Genomic DNA, 23,201 nt, shown 5'->3' with positions numbered 1-23,201 from the left:
GGTATAATCCTAGCCTTCATGTCCCTAATAGAATTTAAACTTTCCGTTGCGAAAGCTAGGAATTTTTCACTGCAACAAAAATCCGCTCTTAAAGAAAGCAGATGGATTTTATCATTCAATCAATTCAGTTTTTATTTGTTAAGGAACTCCTACAGAGGTCCACAAAAATAAACCAATACAATAAAAAGACATACTTTAAATACAATACAAAAATGTTTCCCTTTTCTAAAATACACCAGTAGATTAAAAAGTGAAAAGGAGAGACATACTTTGTATACAGTGCAAAATTCTTCAATGTCCAACATTTGACCTTACAACCTGGTAGCAAGACTTTTAAACATTTCCTAATAAATTGCCAGAAAAGTTTAAAAAAATTGGAATATCCTATAACACACCATTTCATTTGGTGGTGATAAAACAAATGTTTGGGCCTACTGAGCAGAATGAATATTAAATTTAATAAATGATGATCTTAAAAACATACGCCTTGCCCTTTGTGATTCCGGACACACAAATGGCACATGATTGAGATCCTGTATATGACACAATTCACAAATTCTCTCCTCTCTTGGGATTTTATTCCATATACCAGTAACTTCTCTTAAGTGCAACAGGTTAATTCTCAAAAGAAATATCAGTCTTCTAATCCCATGTGGATGATTCCATGTTAAATAAGGCTTTGGCCTTTTCCCCAAGGCGCTCCCACAAACCACCTCATTGACAAAACTATATCTCTTAGCATACTAATCAAACTTGCGGACGTCTTTAAAAATAACTTCAATGCAGGCTTTGGCATGGGTGAATCACTATTTAGACTGAGCCCAAATATGTCATTTGCGTAAGCAAATGATCTAAAGAATGCTGATTGATCCTTTAATTTGTCAAAACTTTCAATTCTCAAGACGGCCCTAAGAGAGCCCTCATCCCCCCAAGCGAGATCATTCCCCCACCTCACGACCGCTGACAGAGATAAAACGTACGAAGAGACTAAACCAAATTCAGAGCGTAGAACATGTGGGGCAGCCAGAGAGTTTAAATTACAAATTTGGCGGAAGAACCGGCCTTCAGCCTTATCAAAAGCGAGCCAATAGTTATTATCCAATACTTCTGCAGCATAAGTTAATGAAGGAGGAATTTTAACCTTGAATACTGACAGGACACAACTAAAATGGCGTCTCCTAAAGGTTTTATAAAATCTGTTCAGAGCTCCAACCTGAGAGCCAGCCTTACCAACACACAGTTTAATATGCTCTGAATCTCACTCCTTTTTTTTAAAAAACCTTTCCCAGGTACAAATATGAGTCAACTAATTCTAGTTCTTTATGCCAACCACTTATACCCTTTCTTTATTCTATGACCTTTCTTGCGGAAGACTAAGATTTTGCTTTTGGAAATATTTATTTTCAAAAAATGGTCTTCCGCATATTTAGTTAGGGCACCCAGTCGACGTTGCAAGCCAATAGGAGTTAAATAAAAAATTGCAACGTCGTCTGCATATAGTAAGGAGCCAATGGACAATGTACCAATTCTAGGAGCACCCCCCCTCACTGAATTTAACGTGCCGGGGAGATCATATATATAAAAAGACAGCTGCAATGTTGTCCAGGGTTCCATGGTTCTTTCTAAAGCCAGCCTGTTCTGGTGGTAAGATGTTCTGATCATGGGCCCATTGCTGCAGGGGACAGAGTATACTTTTTGCAAATAATTTGCCCTAAGCGTCCAACAACGCAACCTGTCTAAAACTAGTAGGTAGACTCTTCGGGCCCTTTTTGTACAGAGGAACTATAATACTCCCCTTCCAAGAGGAGGGAATATTAATCGTGCGAAAGCAGAAATTAAACAATGGCGCCAAATGACCTCCCCATGCCACTGGCTCTTTTTTAATTAACACAATCTGGATTCCATCCGGCTCTTGTGCGCCGGCGGTTCTAGCATACTTCATCCCTTGACGGAGGACCATATTCCAAAAAAGAAGACCCCTTTATGGCGGGCATCAAAAAAGGTACTGAACCGTTGTTTTTATATTATAGCGAAATATAGAGCACCCACTCCCTTTCTGGAATCGGCATAGGGAGAGCCCTCTGTCTTGAATAGCTAGTATTTCTTTGAGTCTTTGGCTCTTGCGGGTTCCCTCAACCCAATCCATTTGGCATCAAACTCCCTTCTATTTTATCTGAGTTTATAACGACTTCTTACTCGCTTAAGGAGATTTATTTCCAGTTGATTGCCAATGGAAAATTGTAAATGTTGTTTTCGGACTAAACAGTTAATTTCTTGATTTAATACTTTCAGCAAAGACAACAAATCAGAACTTGCATTTTGTATCTCCTTCATTTGGGCCTCAAAGAACTATATAATGTTTACAAAAGCATAGCCTTGCTGTTCTACGTGAATTTTCTTCACCCTACCTCGGTGGTATTTTTTGGCGTACAAAAGGTACGTCCATTAGCTTTATTAAAAACCACCGAGCCCTGGTCCAAGTTCCCTTGATTCAGTACGGGTAGATTAAAGGCTATTGTCAAACCTATCACGCTGTGATCACTCCATACTGATGGAGATACAGCTAAGTTTTCACAGGCCCCAAACATTTGGTAGGAGACAACCACGTAGTCCAACAGGCTTTGTGTATAATGGGAATTGAAAGTAAATTGTGCTTTTATCGACCGGTACCCTCCCATTTAAAATGACCAAGTCCATGCTTCTGGTACTATCAAGCAAGAGAAAACCCCGTTTGTCCGTTTTTGTTTTATTTGGTAGTAAAGAATCTGGAATATGCTAGATTTCCTCTTTATCTGAATTGGCATAAATCTCCAATGCAGGGTTGGAGATTTTCGCATTCAAATCTCCCACTAATACAACTAAGTGGCATTCTTCCATGGTAGCTATCTCATAAATATATGAAAAGAGTGTACTCAACATATGGTCGAAGTTTCTCCCAGGTGGGATATATAGATTTGCTACCAGGAAGATGGTAGGACTACCAGATTCTCCCAAACATGAGAGCTTAAGGCAAATAAAGAGATTTGATGGATGGCGAAAGACTTTCTGATTCCAGTTAATCGAGTTATTGAGCAAAATGGACCCCCCCCCCACTGGCATGTCCCCTTTCGGAATGCTTGGCATAACAGGAAAAGACCAAAAAGTCATCACAATCAAAATCTTTGCACGACCAGATTTCTTGTAAACATACAATCGAAGGATTCAAGGATTTTTCAAGGATTTTAAAAAGATCAATCTCTCTTCTTTATGACCCACACCGGCCATATTCGAGGGCAGAAGTACACCCCCCCCTTCCACCCCCCCCCCCGGCTACCTCAAAGGAATGCTCTTTCTACTACCGGACAGTTGGTATTCAGGGCTTTTGCAACCCATCTCCACTGGGCCAAATCGTCTTCTATATCTGTGTCCTGGCAAGTGCCTATGGCACCGGACATCAGATTTATTGAGCGACCCCTTTTATTTAATGAGACCATAATATTTTTAGCATTACCCAATGGAAACTCAGTCGGGTCTATAGCATCTAGCACCACAGAATTACCGGCCCTCTGTACTTTCGGGCACTGAATTGTAGGACACTCAGTGGGATATTCCTTAGATTCTAATACAGGCATAAGATCCAGCCCTTGTTTTGAGAAATGCTCGCAATTCTGCATGACCAAGTTGGCCACAATCAGAGAGCTAAAGATGACTCTAGAATAGAAAAAGTTCTCATGCAGATTAATCTTTACAAAAGAAATATCCCTACTTTCTAGCAACTTTAGTGCAACAAAAATCCACTCTTAAAGAAAGCAGAGGGATTCTATCATTCACTTCTCACTATAAACAAATGAAGCCTACAGTGTTGCGCATAAGGCATAAAGCGCTATAAAACACTTTCAGCAGAAGCACAACATGTCTGCCCAATCAATCACATGGCATATGAAGACATTTTAACAGGTGGATGGGTGATCAGGAGCATGGCCTGCAGTCTAAGATGGCGGACTTGCTTTGAGTCCGCTGCGCATCCTGCCCCGATTATCCTGCATCATCGGCGCGTTCCACTTCATTGACTGGCTGGATTACCTATGTAGGCGCTGTCCTGCTGCTGCAGACCCAGATGGCGGGGTTCAGGGGCCCCCGCCCTGCTGAGCCAGTTGCGGTCGGGTGTGTGGCCCTCTCCAGACCGGAGTCTGTGGCCTGCCACGATTTGTCCTCTCCACCAGGGTCCTGGTGCGACCCGACCTCTGTGGCCCATGGTTAGCAGGCTGTGCAGCCTCGGAGTTGGTGCTCTCGTGGGGTCCTGCCACCTAGATGTGTTCGCGGCTTCCCTGATCCGAGTTTGAGGTTGGAGCGCGCTCTATGGCGCTAAGGCTGGGGCGCTCGATGCGGGAGTGCTGTCTGGGGGCCTCCGCACAGAGACTTTTCTGCCAGGCAGGGGACGCCTGCCCCCTTCGGCCTTCTGGGCCCGGTCGCCTGTTACACCGGAGGGGGTGAGTCCAGAGCTGCACCACTGGTGCTGGGCGCCTTCGGAGTTGGAGCTGGAATGGGGGCCTTGGGGGGGGGGGGGGGGAGAATGGGGGGGTGTCATCACGACAAATAAGCGGCGCGCCTTAGTTGTTGGGGTGGTGGTCTGGAGGCTGTTCAGGCCTAGGCACCCCCCTCCTGTTGTGGTGCAGGCAGTGGCCATTCCGCGCTGTTGGATTGGGGAGGCTAGGAGTGACACAGCTCTCGCATTCTTTTGCTCTACTCTTTGGTGTGCACACATGAGGGGAGGGCAGCACAAGGGTTGGACCGGGCCTAGGCTGTCCCTCCCTCGCCACCCATTATCGGCAGGCTGCTGGATTGCCCTGGACTCTAGAGGACAGATCCACTTGGGCTGGGGTGGCTCGGGGACAGAGCCTGCTGGGGCACGAAGGTCGTCGAGCCCAGGCCCCCAACCACTAAACAGCGCAGTCTCTTGTCTTGGTGCACTTTTTCGCTGCTGAAGTGAGAGTACTCTGGCGGGTGTTGGGAGCCTGCATTAGTGATCAAAGGACGCCCCCTCCCTTTGACTGTGACGTGGGAGCCTCCACCTCCATTTGAGGGCAATTAACTTCCAGCCTTAGCCTTTACCAAGACTGTGGCAGACTGGGCGCTCATCTGGTAATCCACGGTGGTCCTTCCAAACAACGGGGTGGGGTCTGGAGTTTGGAGGAATTGTCGGAGCCGCAATCCACGCGCCACCGGCTAAGACCTACTCTATTTCTCCACCTGCAACTGCTTACCTGGTACCTTTCCCTACTGCGTGGGTAGAGGATTGTACTCCATGGCCTCCTCTATGCCCACAGCCCAGCAACTAGTCATGGGCTGCCACTGCTCTACAGCCCCGCAATCGGCAACGCCTCTGGATACCGGAGATGGGGGAGACACCTCAGGAATTTCAACATACTGCTCTCTCTGCCAAACTCGATTCGGTCCTAGCCGCTGTGGAGAAAATCGTGCGGCACTTAATCAGATGCGCACCTCCCTTAAGGCTAAGATAGATAAAGTAGCATCTGATTTCATGCTTCTGAAGGCTGATCATCAGAAGGTGGTGGATCGAGTACGAGAGGCTGAACTTACTTTCACTGACCCGAAGCCCAAATCTCGCAATCACACCTCCACCCTGCAAGACTTTCTAAATAAGTTGTGTTCCCTCGAGGATAAGCTAGATGATGCACCGGGCGGCGTAACAATGTGCGAGTGGTTGGGCTTCTTGAGAGTGCAGAGAGGCAGGACCCGGTGGGTTACTCTGAGAACTGGTCGAGAGAACTGCTTCCACCAGGGGTCCTGTCTCTCCAGTTTGTAGTGGAGTGGGCGCATAGGGTCCCGGCTCGCAGACCCCCTCCTGGAGAGAGCCCATGACCGTTTCTATTCCGGTTATTGAACTTCAGGAATAGAGACACCATATTGAGAGAAATCGGGAAGTTGCTGGGGCCCATCGTCCAGAACGCTTAAGTCATATTCTTTTAGAATTACACAGCACAGGTGCAAATACGGCGGGGGTTCATTTGGGGCTGTGAAACGTCAGCTCCGAGACCTTAATTTGCGTGATTACCTACTGTTCCCTGCTCAACTGTGGGTGGTTAAGGATGGCACCACCCATTTCTTTGATTCACCTGCTGACGCATGGGACTGGCTGGCCATTTCGTCTAGAGCTTTCGATGACCCCCCCCGGTGCCCAGACGTGGCAGGCGCGGGCGCCGTGGGGGTAAAGGAGGAGGTGCACGCCCTCATAGTTCACTGATCAATGCTCCAGACCCTGAGCAAATTTTGACCTAACGACAAGAGGCACTTCATGTGGCGGTATTTGTGCACAACACAAGGTCCACCTCGACCACAACGGCGTCTCCATTCAGTTCTGGGGCGACGCGTACTCTCACCCAGCATGATGGGTGGACTTGGAATCGCCCTGTTGCCACTCCCCAGACCTCGGATACTATATTCTGACTACTATGAATATGCTTTGCATCTCTGGTCAGACCAGCTTGTGCTCTATTATGTCATAGGCCGTTGTACTAAATATTAGGCTCATTCCTCCTTGTTCACACCTGGGTTCTACGGGGGTTGGGAATAGCCTCCCCTTTGATTGAGACTGACTGTGGCATTGAGCTAGCCTGCAGGCCAGGGGCACGGGGAAGGGGGCCTACAGTGTATTACTTACGCACAATATATTCTTTCCATTTTTTGTCTTGCTAATTGACCGGGGGATAGGAACCATGCCACTGCGTCTCCCCTATTCAACCCCATCTTGATCTTTAGCTCGATAACGCATTAGTTGCCATGGTTTCGGCATGCCTGTTTGGGCCAACTCCTAAAGCAAGTTCGCTCTTATAAAGTTCCACAACACAGTGGTAGTTGTTTGGTTTTCCTCAAGTGATTTTTTGTTATTCCTGGTGCTGTGTCTCACGGCCACTCGCTCTTCTCCCTCATACATGCACCGCTGAGTGAGTTTAGTTATCATTGTCATCCCACATGGCACACATTAATGTTATCACCCGGAATGTGAGGGGGGATACATTCCCCTTGCGTAGATACTCCATTTACTTCTACCTGCAGCGTAGATCCGCTAGCATTGCCTTGCTCTAGGAAGCACACCTAACTAGTCTTGAGGCCGACCTGCTGCGCCTCCGCTGGCGTGGACAAGAGTACAATATTAACTTTTTCTCCCTGACTAGGGGCACTCTGATATGGGTGAAGGCGGGGGTCCCCTGGGAGATGGAGGAGATTGAGATCGACACTGAGGGCAGCTATGTGTTTCTTAGAGGTAAACTTAACTGTCAGCCCCTCTTAATTGGCTCTATTTACGCCCCCAATGTTGAACTGACCTCCTTTCTATGCAGCCTCTCTAGGGTATTAGTTTGTTGGAGTGATATACCCTGGCTCATAGGAGGTGATTTTAACTAGGTCCTTGTTGTCTCACTGGACTTCTCTTTCCCTCCTCTTACAAGCACTGCTGTGTCATCTAAGGAGCAAGCTCTAAGTAACTGGCTTAACCATTGGTCCTTATCAGATGTATGGCACTCACGCAACCCAGACACCCGCATATATTCCTTCTACTCACCTGTCCATAACCTCCATGTGCGGCTGAACCGCATATTGGCCTCTTCTTAATTGCTTCCCGAGTACATGGGCTGTACACATTACGATCATCATCCCCAACTCAATGATTGGCTGGGACCACAGAACCTCTCAGGTCCCAACTTGGCATCTTCAGACAGTGGCGCTTGAGGACCAAGCCTTTTGCGGTTCCTTGGGCACTGCGAATTTGGATTATTTTGCCCATAATGTTTCTTGCACAGGTGCTTCAACACTAGAATGGGAGGCCTTCAAGGTCACGGCTAGGGGACACTGCTTAGGCCTAACATGGAATATCCGTAAACATCAAGACAACTCCCTTGGTGCAATTGAACGTAAACCTATTTGTTACGAAACCACTTCGGTCACACAACCCGAGTCCAAGGCCCAATTGGACACACTACGGAGTGACCGCGAAGTACTAATTGACAGATTACATTGCCACAACTATTTAGCCCACTCGGAACGCGCTCACGCCACGTCAGATAGGGCGGGTAAACTACTTGCTTATCTAGTGCAACAGGAACAGCCTCATCTGCCGATTCACACAATACGTGATGCCCTAGGCAACATACGCTACACGCAACTTGACATCCAGTCAGCCATCACCAACCACCATTCTACTCTTTATAACTCCACTGCACATGTGAACCGCCTACAGATTGGCACCTTCGTGAAATCGATCAAATTACCCATGTTATCCCAAGACCAACAGCTGGCATTAGACTCTCCTTTAACAATTAAGTACGCAAGGCATTATCGACATTGGCGGGGGGAAAGGCACCAGGGCCAGATGGTCCTCTGTCTGAGTTCTTCAAGACATATGCCAATATACTTATCCCTCATCTATAAGCCCTCTATATCTCTACAATAGAAAACTCCTCCCTACCATCCTCATTATGCATGGCCAGTGAAACAGAGCAAGGATCCCACGGTCCTGGGTTCCTACAGTCAGTCACTTGGCTGACGCTGATCTCCTACACATGCTGTGGCATTGCCCCACTCTCACAGGGTACAGGACTGCGGTGGCCGCCACCCTGGCCCATTGCACCGTGAGTAACATCCTGTTCCAGTGGGAGGCCTATCTCCTACATGTATTCAGTAGAGGCAAAAGGTATAGGGTCACTTCTCGCTTTCTAGATCTGGGCATGGCAATTGATAAGCAACTTATCACTAAGAGATGGAAATCTCCTGTAGCCCCACACGTTGTAGCGTGGCATCGCTCTTTGCTGAACTGGGCAAAAGCGGAGAGCATCGCCCTACATAGAGAAGACTTGTTAGGTCGTCCCAAACTCCCAATGGCCGTCAGTTGGGATGCTATTCTGGCCGACCTGCAGAGAATAGACACACTCCAGAGAGGGGATACAGATCAATGTGGTGTCTTGAGCGGGTCCACCCCTTCAACCCTACATATACGAGGTATACCTTAGGAGACTTCTTCCTTAGCCAGTCAGCCAACTCATATTTGCGCATGCAACACTTACTTGCTTTATAATCATTTGCAGGCGGTGCACAGGTGGGGGGCACTGGGCGAGGGGCTTCATGGCAACACATCACTAGTAGTTACTTTCCCTCCTTCCATTTAATTATTTTGTCCTCATTTTGTTTGCCTTATTCCCCTGTTCTACATCTATTTTACGATAACCCTGCATTGCATGCGTTTTCATGGGTTTCGTGGTGGCACTTCCACCATAGTTGGTGTCAGCACCGGGTTCGCATATATGATTACTTTGTTTAGCCTACATGCCGCACTGTATGTCCTTGTAGGTCTAGACCTCCTCTTTAAACGGGGGTCACTCATGTGGTTCCAAAGTTCGAGTCTTGCTTTCGTCCGCATGAAACAACAAACAGATTCACGAAGAATGGTCGTACCTCTTAACATAGATCTTGCCAGGTGATGTATGTTCTGCATTGCCCAATGTAATATTATTACATATTGTTTTGATTATTTTTTTAACCTATGATATATACTTTGCAAGTATCATTCTCTCCGGTTTATTTGTTTCTACTTAACCAAAATGCGTTAAATACGGGCTAATGTGTTAGGCATCTAATTAATGCTGTTGCAGTGTTGCCGACATGATGCCATGTATATAGTCTATTTGACAAAAATGTTAAAAAATAGATTTAAACAAAAAAAAACTGGTGGATGGGTGATCCTCTCCATACTGCTTCTCAAAGCTTTTTTCTGGTGATCACATAAGATCTGGCAGAGAGCTGCACTGTCAAACCAGGCCAAAAGTATTTATCATGACATCATAGCCATAATGAGCATGGCTACAGGAGAAAATCTTCAGAGCATGAAGCCAGCTGGGCACACCTTCAGAATAGCCCATGTAACTACCCTACTTAACCCTGATAGGCAGACCATCTGGCTTGATTCTAGTAATGTGACCCATTCCAGTTTGCGTCTGTTACAGCTTATCTGATTTCTAGTCCAACTAGTCTAATGTCTTTTCTCAGTGCATCATACATTGTTCATATTGAACATGTTCAATCAAGTATGTTGGTGTCCATGATTCTTTGGACCACTCTGGAAACTCAAACGGTGTGTTTTCAGTGGATTTAGTTACTATGTGGTATTGTATGATTTTCTCACAATGTACCAAAAGTGTCCTTTGCCTCTCATAGTCATTAATTTGCTATTTATAATTAGGCCCCTACATCACATCTTCTTACAATATCTTGGCATCCATTTTGTCACGTGCATTTATCGCACCTTTCTCAAAATGGAGCCTGTTGGGCTATGGTTCTCACTTACAAAACAAGGTATTATATATACTCAGCCAGTGTCATGATCTACGGGATGTTCTATTGAGTAATCGGGTCGATCAACAATAATTCTTTAATCAGTAAGTGTCCCAGCAGTTCTACGACCAGGTTTTCAATCCCACTCTGCTACCCATCCCACTATATGTTGGAGCAGAGAAGAACAGTAACGCAAAAAAATCTGGGAGGCCTTGGCCTTCTTCCTCCTAAGCAAGCTTTAATAATTCTTTCAGTACATACTTCTCTCCTTTCTAATCTTGTATATATTCTGTCCAGCTCATTTAATAAGTTCACTGGAAAATATGTATGCATTTCTGGAACGCATGTAGACAGTGAAGTAGCATTACCATCTCAGCTTTTGTCATTCGCTCAAAAAATAATGGCAGCTAAATCTTCCCATCTTATCCAGAACATTCAATAGTTGCCTTTTATTTTCCCACATTGGGACTTTCTCAGAGTGAAGTACATTAATATTAAGGCATTTAAAAGATTATACTCCCAAGAATAATCCAAATATTGCTGATAGCTCATCCTTTTTTATGTTTCACTGTTAGTGGGACGCATGGCAGCCTGGATCTAAACGGCGGCGCCACGCTAAATCCAGGGACCATGGCCCTTCCCTGATCTAATCATTCACTCAAGCATCACCAAGGTGAGCAGTTAGCATTTAAAAAGTATATCCTGCCTATCACTAACCATGTTTTTCTATCTGTATCATCACAGCATTCTCATACCTAGCAGACTGCTCATCGCCTGACCCTAAAATGGCCACAGTTTAAGACAACACATTCGCCTCTCACTGCCTGACCTCATAAGGATGAAAATCCTATAGACAACCACACTATCCTCTCCCTCACCAATTATTTCCCGATAGTTGCCAGCCAATCATCTTCTTCCCTGCCAGATATTCTGTGCTCTCCCCCGATACTGACACCCTTCAACTCCTGTTTTCTGCACGGTGAGCACCCCACTTCACTACACGACTGTCTCTATTGATCCTCGAGTTGCCCACCGAGCCAACATGGCAAATCCTGGCCTTTCCACTACGGGGGCAAATTCTTACACTCTGGTCTACCCCCCAACCTCTCCAAAACCGCTGCTAAATACTTCAAATAGTCCACCCTTAAAAGACACCCTGAGTCATTGATCTCTGACCTTCGCTCTAGCACGGACAACGGCATAATCATTAATGACCTCATTTTTTACTCCAGAAGGACTTCTGCCTGGCGCAAAACCTTTGCCCTCCTCCTCAATGTATGCACAACAAAGAACATCCCATATGGCACTAAGCTAACAATAACACCGTCCCCTACACTGCGAGCTGACCTCACCATCACTCTTTACAAAAATGGCATTATACTGATCCAAGCCTCAGCCAAAAACTTGGACACATTTGCTGACCTTTTCACCCTCCTTCGAAACCACGTGCATGACTCAGGCAGGGGAACCATGTCCCGCCCCGACGAGCCCTCATCTAGCCTACCCAGCGTAGCTAACCATTCACAAACCCCCCAAAGGTCTTCCAACTCAGACCCCCCTACCCACTCAAACACGGTGCCCGGCCTTACCCCCAGAATCTCCCCTAGACATCTGGTCCCCCTCCTACTATCCCCCATGTAGACTATGCCACTGGTATGCCCCCTATGACCTCTGACACTAGTTGTGTTTGCCCTCCTAGCCCGCAACTCAACCCACAGAGGAGCCCCAGCTCTGATCCAACGACCTACAACACAGGCCGTACTAGTCCTCCCCGTATCTCCTATACATGCTGACAGAACGGCTCCTGAACCACTGCCCTTCCGCCCTCTATCGCCCCCACCGGATAGGGACATGGCCTCTCTGTTCTCCAGAGCTACCGAACTTACCCAGAGCATTCACATCTCTACCTCGGAATTAACAAACCTCCTCCACCTCGCCGAACTCGCCCTCGCTAACCTCACGTCCCAGTCTATTTGCACCCCCCGCACTTAACTGAGAACCCGAAACAGCCTCTTCCTCTAGTCTTGAGACAGCTTCGTCCCCGTAAACAACCATGCCACCTCTCAGAGGAAGAATGCCTCGCTCTGGCCCTCTCCTACACCGCTTCTCCAACTCTAAGTCCACTAGACCTCACTGAAATTGAAATCCTGGCCATCCTCTGAGATTACAACCCCACCACAGCTACCCATCTTCCCTTTGACGGGAATTCTGAACATCCCATCCGCTCGGTCACTATCAACCCCAACAGGGCAGCCACCCTCCACAACCGAACTGTGGTCATGAGCAATCTAGCACCTGTCCACCAGTCTGCCCAGACTCCCGAAATTCCACCCAAATCCTCCCTGTCAGGTCTTTTAATCAACTGCCGATCGGCTGCTAAGCATGACGCAGATATTGCTGATCTCATCCTTTGCAAAAACTTCGACTTAGCAATCCTAACAGAATCATGGCTCAATGATTCCTCAACCCCATACCTGGACCTCCTAGTCTCCCCTAACTACAACATCGCAAGGCTGGACAGACAATCTAACAAGAAAGGAGGAGGTATCGCCTGCATCTACCGCTCTAACCTCCTCGTCACCGAACTTCTGCCGGACTCCACTGAATCCTACAAATACCTCGCTCTCGCTATTTGCAACAACTCCACTCTACTATGCAACCTTCACATCTTTTACCACCCCCCAGGTACGAATGACTGTTTCACCGACCACCTCATGGAAATCATCACAGCTAAGATTCCCACCAACTCCAAAGATATTTTCTTAGGCGATTTTAACTTACACTGGAACGATCCCAAGGATCCACATGTCAACGCCATCAAAGACCTCTGGCAGATCAAGCCTTGACCCAAGCCATCTCACTACCAACTCACTCAAAAGGGGCCATCCTTGACTGGATCATCTCCAAAGAATCAACTGTCAAGCTTATCTTTATTGACCCATGCGATTGGTCTGACCATCACGCCATCACCTTCCATCTACCTGGCACCCACAAGACAAAAGCACCGGAACCAACGATTCCTAAACGCTGGATCAGAGACACCAAGAACTTGGACCGAAGTGAACTTGTGGCCCGATGTAAATCCAACCTCCCACCCCCCCTTCGCATCTCACAACAGTCAGTGACCTCAATGATCACTACTCTGCGACCATCTCAAACATCCTGGATGATCTAGCCCCACTAAACCTGAAAAGAACCCAAATCAAAGACAGAAACCCCTGGTTCACGGGTTCCCTTAACAACGAGAGGAGAGCCCTCCGGCAAGCTGAAAGAGCCTGGAGGCAGCACCCCTCTACTGCACATCTTCAACTCCTCCGCCAGGCCAGAAATACCTACAACAGGAACATTCTCAACTCAAAAAAAGACTTCTTCAGAACCGAACTTGAGAAAGCCAAGAACAGACCCCACAAGCTCTTCGAATTGGTCAAACACCAATCTAATAAACTGGCCAAATCTTCTAAAGAAACCCCCAGATCTCTTATATCCTCTGAAGAATTCTCCTCTTTCTTCACTGACAAAATCTTGGCCCTTGGAAATGAACTCAGCGCCATCACACACCCCCAGCCCCCTCCTGACCCGCCTCCTCCCACAACGACGCACCCACAGGCTCCTCCCAAAAATCACGCTCACTGGTCTGTCTTCAAAGACTATGATGAAGACTCCATCTCCAAAATCCTTTCTACCTTAAAACCGAACAACCATTTCAATGACCTGCTCCCTGCCAACTGCCTTGCGGTCGTCGCCCAATCCATTATTCCCAGCTGGACTACAATAATCAATGCCTCCCTCCAGCAGGGAACGATGCCAGACTCTCTAAAAGCCGGCCAAGTCCTCCTCATCCTGAAAAAGCCATCGCTGGATCCAGCCTCCCCAGACAACTTCAGACCCATCTCCAACATCCTCCTCTTAGCCAAAGTGCTGGAGAAATGTGTACAACAGCAGCTAAGTCACCACATCAACAACTTCCACCTCCTCGATGACTTTCAATCCGGATTTAGACCAGGGCACAGCACTGAAACCAACATGCTCCACATCGTGGATGATGCCCTCCAAGCCCTCAACCAAGGCAAAACTTGTCTGCTAATCCTCCTGGACCTATCCTCGGCCTTCGACACAGTCAACCATGAAAAATTACTTGAACGCCTCAAACTCAGAATGGGATTAGATAGCACTGTTCTAGATTGGTTTAGGTCCTTCCTCCATAACCGGTCACAGAGATTCCTGATTAATGGTAACCTTTCATCACCATCCCCGGTCACAGTTGGAGTCCCTCAAGGATCAACCCTGTCCCCTACCCTTTTCAACCTCTACCTAGAACGACTTACCGAAGAATTGCGCGCAGCTAATATCTCCTATCATATGTACGCCGATGACACCCAGATCTACATCAAAACCTCTTCTCTCGAAGAGATTCTCTCCCTGAACGAAGCCCTGAAACTTACCGTCCAATGGCTCGCATCCAATCAACTCAAACTCAACGCAAAGAAAACAGAATTTCTCCTGATCTCCCCTCCCAATGCCAATTTAGAGATTCAATCATGGATTAAGGCTATTGCAGCCTTAAATTGCCCACCGACCATTGAGAATTCGGCTAAATCCCTGGGAATTACCCTTGACATCAACCTTAACATGAGGGACCACATAAACTCTATGGCTAAAACAGCCAGATTCCATCTGAGCTACCGTAGGAAATTGAAACCCTTCCTTGATGCTTCCGACTTAAAAATGGCAGTCCAAGCACTTGTCATCTCTAGACTGGAATACGGCTGCTCAACCCTCTCGGGCTTACCCAAGATCTCCCTGGCACCTCTTAAAGCCTGCCTCAACGCGGCCGCCAGACTACTCACCGGCACAAGGATATACGATCATATTACCCCACACCTGAAAGCTCTCAACTGGCTTCCTCTGGAGGCAAGAATACAGCTCAAACTAGCATGCATCACGCACAAAGCTTTACACTCTAACTCCCCTGCATATCTGACACAGAAACTCGTGATCTCCGGAGGAACCAGAAACTCCAGATCCGCCAGAGATTTCCTGCTCCAACCTGCAAGCTTTCAAAAAAAAAAAAACTTACAATCGGGCTTTCTCAGGGGCTGCTCCAAGAATATGGAACTCTCTCCCACCCGACATCAGAAGAATCCCCTCACTGACTTGCTTAAAAAAGGATGCCAAAACCTTCCTTATGGGCAAATTTCTTGTCTAACACTACCTCAACTACTTCTATGGCACAACCTATGGCGGCCCACTACCTCCCTTCTAACTACCGGGTCTCCCGAAACATCAGAAACTTGGGACCTGGTCAGAATAATTGAAAACGTACTCTGTAAATATGGTTTCTCGCTCTGTGTAATTGGTTAAGTAAACTGTAAATACATGCTACGCTTTAGCCTATATATTCCTGCACTATACTGCTACTCGAGCTGTAACTGGTCGACTCTAAATCTGTCTTTATATTGCTTTGCTCTCCTGTAAAGCGCTCTGATACCCTAACGGGTCAAGTTTGCGCTCTATAAAACACATAAATAAAATAAATATTAAAAATAACAATTAGGAAAGTGTCAACGACTTCTCGAATCCAGGACTATAATTATAGAATATAAAGATTTTTATAGAGTTTCCATTCTAACCCTTTTCTGCATGCAGTATACGTTTGTAGGTCTCGCCTGGCGTTAGCAGCGCGCATGTGCTGCACTCGCCATGCAAGGGCTTCTTGGAATCAATACGGTTCCAGAAGTTCGCTTTCTGCTCCGCCCCTAATTTCTATTGGTGCCCGTCATTTTGCGTCACCAATTATGGTAAACGGGGTGTTATGATTGTCCCAGAGGCTTTTTTGTCCCACCTGGTTACACCTTGTCCACTTTTTTCCCCCGCCCACCCGGACTGGATCGTTTACTTGCGGCTTCACACACTCTTCTTTAAAAGCACTCTTTTATGTTCATTTTGAGCACGGTCCGCTTTGGCTGCGCTTGTTTCTTTAAGCGCGGTCCAGTTTGGCTGCGCTTGTTTCTTAAAGGCACCGCTTTCAGTGCAGGGCACGCTGATTTCAATTGGCCGCAGCGCTCCGCTCACCCGACATCACTTATCCAGTGCACCCGGCGCACCAGTATTGACACAGGCAGTCTCCCATTTAATTTTTTGAGCAGCGTGGTATGCCGTGCTTTATCCTTAACAATAACCCTCGTCTTCCAAGCATGTCACTAAGAGCCAGGAATGCAGGCTCTGAATATGTCTCGCTTTAAGCCTGCACAGTAGCCGCCGCCCTTCATTTTCCCACAAGCCATTGTTATGAGGCTTTTAGAGATGTCACTGGATTGTTGACTTCATCACCTGGCTGGCACTTTAACATGCTTCCGGTTCACAACTAAATGGCATCATGCCTCAGCTTGCAATGTAACTTTCCTGTTGCGAGCTCTGCTGCTATCTGTCTGTTTACTTTGCTCCCTCCCGTTATCCGTATTCACTTTGCTCCGGCCCCCTTCCCGTGGTAGTTTGTGTTGCCTTTCCAGACTCCCACCTCCCATCGCTATGTGACTCATAATTATTGCCTGTAGGAAAAAAGGTATGAGCTAGCCTAACAAAGTGGCAAACAACATTGTCTGAACATTTCTTTTCCAACACGTGACAGCTATGACTTAAATTCATTTTTTCACTCATCAAGTGCTGGCAGTCAACATTCTTATTTTGTTGAGTTTTGAATATGGCTAAATATTTTTTGTGTATCGCCGTGTCGGGACCCGCAATGGGCCCTGTCCTGTTTCTGGCAGGTCGGCGCGGGTGCCGATCAGCCTTGGGAATCAGGGGGACTACATATCCCATGAACACCAGAGGCGGCGCGTCGCGCACGCAGTGCAACGGAAGGTGTTTGTGCACACTTCCGCCCCGGTTGCGTAGCCTAGTATTCTGAGTTTGTAGTGAGTGGAGGTCCGCTTGGCGTCTACCCATTGCTGTTAGTTTTTGGAGCCCCAGAGCGGAGCTCAGTTATCGCCGTCCCGGTGCGGGGACGATGTGTGATTGACAGAGCCCTGGAGTGGGACTCAGTCTGGGAACCCGTGAGCTGAAACTAATCCGGGTCCGGTAAGGGTGCAGCTGCACCACCACTGTTCATCATTCTAGTGCTATAGTTATATCGTGAAAGAGAGTACACATACTATTACATTGGATGGGAGTCTCTATTTTGCCTCGCCTATCAAACCCATTGTGCTAGGTGTTCCTCCTCGTTGGTGAGACACACGTATGTAGTCTCTTGCGAGTGGTAGGGATACCAGTGCATGGTGTAAAGGGTGAGAGGTACGCTTCTCCTACTAGCCAATTACTGGATGTGTACATTGCCGGTAGGCACTGGTGAAGTGAGTTTCCCTCACGTTGGAGAGTCAAGGACATCCTTTGGCACATGCGGAGGGGAACTTCTATACTGGTCCCAATCCTTTCTATGTTATGAAGAGTATTTTCTTGTGTTAAGTCAGGCAATCACCCGGCTGGGTGAGAATGTACAGAATTGTAATAACTTACTGAGCACTGATCAGTAGTTACGCTATATGATATACCATTGAAGGTGATATCTACTCATGAACTTGGGTCTATCTAACCTTATTTTGTATTGTGTGTTCTACTAGCAGGGGATTGTGGTTGAGCCAGGTTCGGTCTCTTGCGTCCTCTGCGAAGCAAGGCTCGAAGGGAACACGGGTATGTGCACATACGTTTAATGCTTCCAAGAGGGAGGTGATGTTGTAAATACTAATAGAGAGGCATACAAAGGCGTAATGTATGACAATGTGATAACTTCTTTTCTGTAGTGCTGAAACAGCACCTTGTTCACGCTGGGTCTTACGCTTACTCGCTTTCTGTTTTCGGGAGGTACACGTTGAGCTGAATCAACACGTCATTATTTTCCTTTACAAGTAGTTCAGTCGCTCGTGTTCCTAATTATTATACAGGAGGGAGGAGAGTGGTCTGTTGGTGGATGTTTATTGATTCCTTTGGTTTCATGTCATTTCAGGTCTCCTTACCGGCTGTCTCCTCCATTTCCTTCCCTCGCTTGATCGCTTCACTGATCTGCGCTATAACAGCACTCAGACTTGAAGCTATCAAGAGGTGGACCGTTTAAGAGCATCGTTCCGATCCTGAGGAGTTGAGGAGCCCGACACGCCGATTATGTGTCTGGCAAACTTCTATTAGAATGCTCTTGAGGTCTTGTGATAACTGATATCAAATCATATATCGCCGGGCTCTGTTTCAAATGCAATGATACCCAGGTTTAGGCTCTTACTGTTGCTTATAAACTCTTTTACGGCATCAAAACATGTTTTATCAAATGCAAATTCAATAAGTATTCCCATTCTACAGTTCTGCTGTTTGCATCACAAGTCCTCCTGAATAGTCTACTTACCAATGGGCTCGTTGAAGAAGGGGCTTCCGCCGCCAGAGTAATGTAGGATACTCTGCAGTTTACCCAAGTCCATAAACACAGGGATTTTTACATGGTACTGACTTAAGGAATTGTTATTGCCACCTCTTCACATACACTAATACTGCCTGGTAGAATATAAAGCACTGAGAAAAGTTGCTTAACATGAATGTGGTTTGCAGTGAAAATTTTGTTACGAGGACTGGGATATTTTTGTCTCCTATTCAAATACACAGACCTCGCAGCGCAAATCAGTGCATTGAACGTATTCTGTTAAATATCTAGTTATTTTTTAACATAAACTACCAAAGCAGGTGCAACAACACTGGATGACAGGGCAGTTCTTCGGTAATCACTGAACTCAATTTAATATTAGAGCTATATGACCCATCCTGCTGGGTGAAACATAAACTAGCAGAATATGTATTGGAACAATGCACGTGAGCAAACATTAATTCACTTGCCTCTTACTACTATTAAAAACTATTTTAACTTTACTCTGAAATCTAGAAATGTAAACCACAAAAAGAGAATTTTATCATCTCTTTCAGGTATTTTACCTCTTTCAGGTCTCGAAGAACTTGTTCATTACCAAAAAATGACTTACCCACGCAAGAGCAGCAGATCTACCTCCTGGAGAGAAGGGTAGAGCCGGGGATACTTTGGAGAGGGGTGAACTCTTTGGGGATGCAGGTGCAGTGGAAGACTCGTTGGCTATCACACATTTGATAGCTAAAGGCCCGCTGCAAGCACTGGAAGGCTCTCCAGCAGAGGCAGGTGCTTCACAAGCATAATCAGAGTCCGAATCCTTCTCTGATGCACAGTCATCATTAAGCTTTTCTGTTATTTTTTCCTCTGGATTATTAGACAGTTTATTATTGGTAACATCTTTTCCTAATGTGCTGCCTTTTCCAAAAGAGTTTCCAGTGGCAGTCAGTAATGAGGATTTGCTAGAGCTAGTGTTTAGTGACATGTCGGTAGCACCAGAGTTCGGCAAGGAGTGGTTGGTGCCAATTTAAGTGGTATACTGCCAGTGTCAAACTTAAGTGATGGTTTGCTAGGGCCAGGCTTTAAGGGCACCTTGCCATGCTATTATTTTACAAACTGCTGGGAAAAAGTTTTTGATCAGTAGTGTAGCAAGGATGCCATGGGCCCTGGTGCAAGCATAGAAAATGGCCCCTTTTACTACTGTTAGGTAGTAAATTACAACAAATATTATGGCTCAATGGGCCCCGGAAGACACTGGGCTAGGGGGCGTGCTGCGCCAATGATATCCACACCGCTGTCTTTGATATACAACTTTTGACAAAATGCTTCAACCTTTTCAGAAGAAATGCAGGCAGTTGCTTGCGTTGGTCATGTGCAGCTAGAGCCAGGATTCTTTTCACTCAGTCGACCATGCGATGCAGCTGCAATCCTATTTTCCTGGGTAGGAGAAAAATACTTCCTGTAATAAAATTCTATAAAGTCAAACAGGATTTTCAGTGAAATCAGCAAACACATTCATTTTAAATCTAGTTGATTCCGGCATTAACTTTACTTAAGGCTGGTGACTTTGAAAAATAGTGTCATCTTAACAGAGTGTAGTACAGGGTGCCTGCTGAACTTCTGGACTGAAGGATAACCGGCCTCCTTCACGTACTGTGTTCACTCATGGCATATTGGAGTGCCTAGTAGTTTTTTTTTTTTTAAATATATTTTGGGCTTGGTTAGTGCAAGAATATATAGTGCGTAGCCCAGCACTTCAGAAGCATTGTTTTCACATTAATAAGCAAGCGGAGATTGAAATAAAGAACCTTCTAGAACCAGACTTAACTGAACCGGTGACGGTGCCCTCTCCCGGGGGGTCCCAGATTATTCTAGTTCCTAAAGGATATACGGTGATGGTTCGATCATGCATGACTATACAGTGTGTGTGTGTGTGTGTGTTTTTGTGTTTGTGTGTGTGTGTATATATATATATATATATATATATATATAAACAAACAATCAATCCCCCTGCAGGCATAGAGTGACGCATAAAGCATGCAACAAAAAAAAAATGAGAACTCTGGGTAGTTCTTAAGTTTAGGTGGAAGACAGCTCCTGTATAGAGCACCCTCAACATCAGCGACACTCTAAATGTTCTCACCTCAAATGTCTGCTTTTCTATCAAAGGTTTTAAGCATAGGATTAGCACAGTGCTATCCATGACGAGATAGAAAGGGACAAAGTATTTTGCCATTTCTACAGCAAAGTCTTTAAGCACAGGATTAGCACAGTGCTATCCCTACCAAGCTGTAAAATGACAAAAGCCATTTACCACTCCAGGCACAGTATTACAGCTTTTGATTGGTAAAATACCATCCAAGCCAACCTAAAATGAATGAAAGCAACCCATGACATGCGTTTCGCTGTCATTAAAGCTCGCTGAGAGGTTTAGCTTTGTCTAGACACAAGGGGGCACCCAGTATATGGCTTTTGTCATTTTACAGCTCGGCAGGGATAGCACTGTGCTAATCCTATGCTTAAAGACTTTGTTGTAGAAATGGCAAAATACTTTGTCTCTTTCTATTTCAGCGTGGATAGCACTGTGCTAACCATATGCTTAAAAACTTTGATAGAAAAGCAGACATATGAGGTGAGCAAATTTAGAGTTTCACTGATGTTGAGGGTGCTCTATACAGGAGCTGCCTTCCACCTAAACTTGGGAAATACCCAGAGTGGTCTGCTTCTTTTATATATATATATATTTTACCTACTGGCGGTTGCCAGTAGGTAGTTAGGACTAAGTTTCCATAGGAAGAGCATTTTTTGTTTTGCTTATAACTTGGCGTTGATTGATGAATCTTCATGAAATTTTCCAAGCTAATTCATATCAGCTCCTGTATTGAAAGTTTGGAGGGGATTCGTCAAGGGGGGGGGGCGAGAAAAAAGGGGGGTCCCAAAACGTGTTTCCCCCATGCAATTTCCATAGGAAACTTTAGACAAGGCTACAGGTCGAACGGGTGATCGGAATTACCCCAAATTTTGTATGGAGAAGGGTCTTGGTCTAGAAAGCACGCTTTTGTTTATTTGGTGTGAATCCATTCAGTAGTTTTGAAGAAATATTGAAATTTACAGATATCGATATTTGGGAATTCTGCCATCTGATTGGCTGAGGCGTTACGAGCACAAGCTTGCTGGTTATTGGCTGCGAACGGTTGCAAATAGGGTGAAAAAAGTAGGAAAGAGGAGGGTAGGAGTGCTGTGATTTCTGTAGGGTGGTTAGGGTGTGCTATACAGGGAGTGTTAAGCAAAGTATTCACCATTACCGGTGTGAAAGGGCTGTTTTGCCCAGAGTGAGATGGTGCTGATGTGAGTGCCGGTACACTCAGGGATGAAACCGTGAGTTGATTGCTGTAAACTGATGTGCTCTGGGCGCTGTAGCATACTGGCCGCTGTAGCATAGCTGTGCAAGTGGTGTTCGTATGCGTTTAGACTATAGCGGGAGTGGGAAGCAAACTTCTTACCCCTACCGGTCTGAAGACAAGAATGGAGTGTTTTAGCAAGCAGGAATAAAGAAATAATCGTGAAGAATATAATGCAGAATGTTGCAATGCCACAGAAGACAAGTGGTGAAATCAGGTGTGTTTAAGAAAGTGGCTGTGTGTAATAAAGCGATGGAGTCTGCAAGTTATTTAAAAAGTGTCTTTATTTAAGAGCCAATAAATGGACCCACTGGTGCAAGAGCTAAGGCATCCAGCTGAGGCAAATTCCAACTGCTTCTGCAGTATTCAAACCTAAGCTCCTGCATCAGTCAATTCCACATTACATGTTACAGTTCCATGTGACATAAACAATACCTATTAGACATGAATGACTATAAATTTTATAATGAAAATAAAAGTAGGATACGATTACCACACTGTGCCAACCAGTTCCTAAACAATGCCGTGTTTTTTTGATCTTGATCGCCAGCTTGTGAGCAGAGGCTGAGGATGAGCTAATTTGTGTGAAAGGGCTTCGTGGATAAAAGGCAGGCAGAGAGACGTGTGCACTAAGAATAGACATGGTTTCAAAATGGATGTCGGGTTTAGGCTAATTTAGCAAGTAAATAGTGTATTTGCATAGGCCATAGATCACCCATCCCTGGCTAGGCTGGAGACGTAAGGGACAATAATGAAAACAGAGTTCAAATGCGTAAGCATACTTAGAAAGTTATTATATGAAAATAGTTGAATTGAAGTGTATTAAAACATTTTATAGGAAAAAGTCAAAAAAGTTGGAAAAAATAAATCCAAGAATAAAGTGAATTTCTTACAAGTCTTGAAGATTGCAGTCCGGAAGTTCTTCAGCGACTTGAGATGCGTAATGTTCCAAGAGGCGATTGTTGCCATCGTGTGAGAAAAGCGAAGGGATCCAATTCATATCCTCGAAGGGACAGTAATGTTCCTCGAATGTTGGAGCGGCAATTTTAATTGACAGGCAATCTGCGATGTTGTCAAATGTC

At 45.8% G+C, this 23,201-nt stretch overlaps 1 protein-coding gene across 5 annotated transcripts in view; it reads right to left on the bottom strand.

Moving 5' to 3' along the window:
• LOC146863309 (uncharacterized) overlaps positions 1-23,201 on the bottom strand; it is a 365,164-nt gene that overhangs the window by 296,049 nt on the left and 45,914 nt on the right. For 4 of the 5 annotated variants that reach the window (XM_085642720.1, XM_085642723.1, XM_085642721.1 and 1 more), the window contains one exon: positions 19,338-20,155. The exons of the other annotated variant lie outside the window; for it this stretch is intronic. In XM_085642720.1, the coding sequence (XP_085498846.1) occupies positions 19,338-19,703 (366 nt within the window). In that variant the 5' untranslated portion in view covers positions 19,704-20,155. The remainder of the gene's footprint in view (positions 1-19,337; positions 20,156-23,201) is intronic. 5 annotated transcript variants of the gene reach the window in all.

This window comes from Triturus cristatus, chromosome 2_2 (assembly GCF_964204655.1).
Source record: "Triturus cristatus chromosome 2_2, aTriCri1.1, whole genome shotgun sequence".
NCBI lineage: Eukaryota > Metazoa > Chordata > Amphibia > Caudata > Salamandridae > Triturus > Triturus cristatus.
The sequence above is the reverse complement of the archived record's forward strand: the minus strand, read 5'-3'. Positions and strand labels throughout refer to the sequence as shown.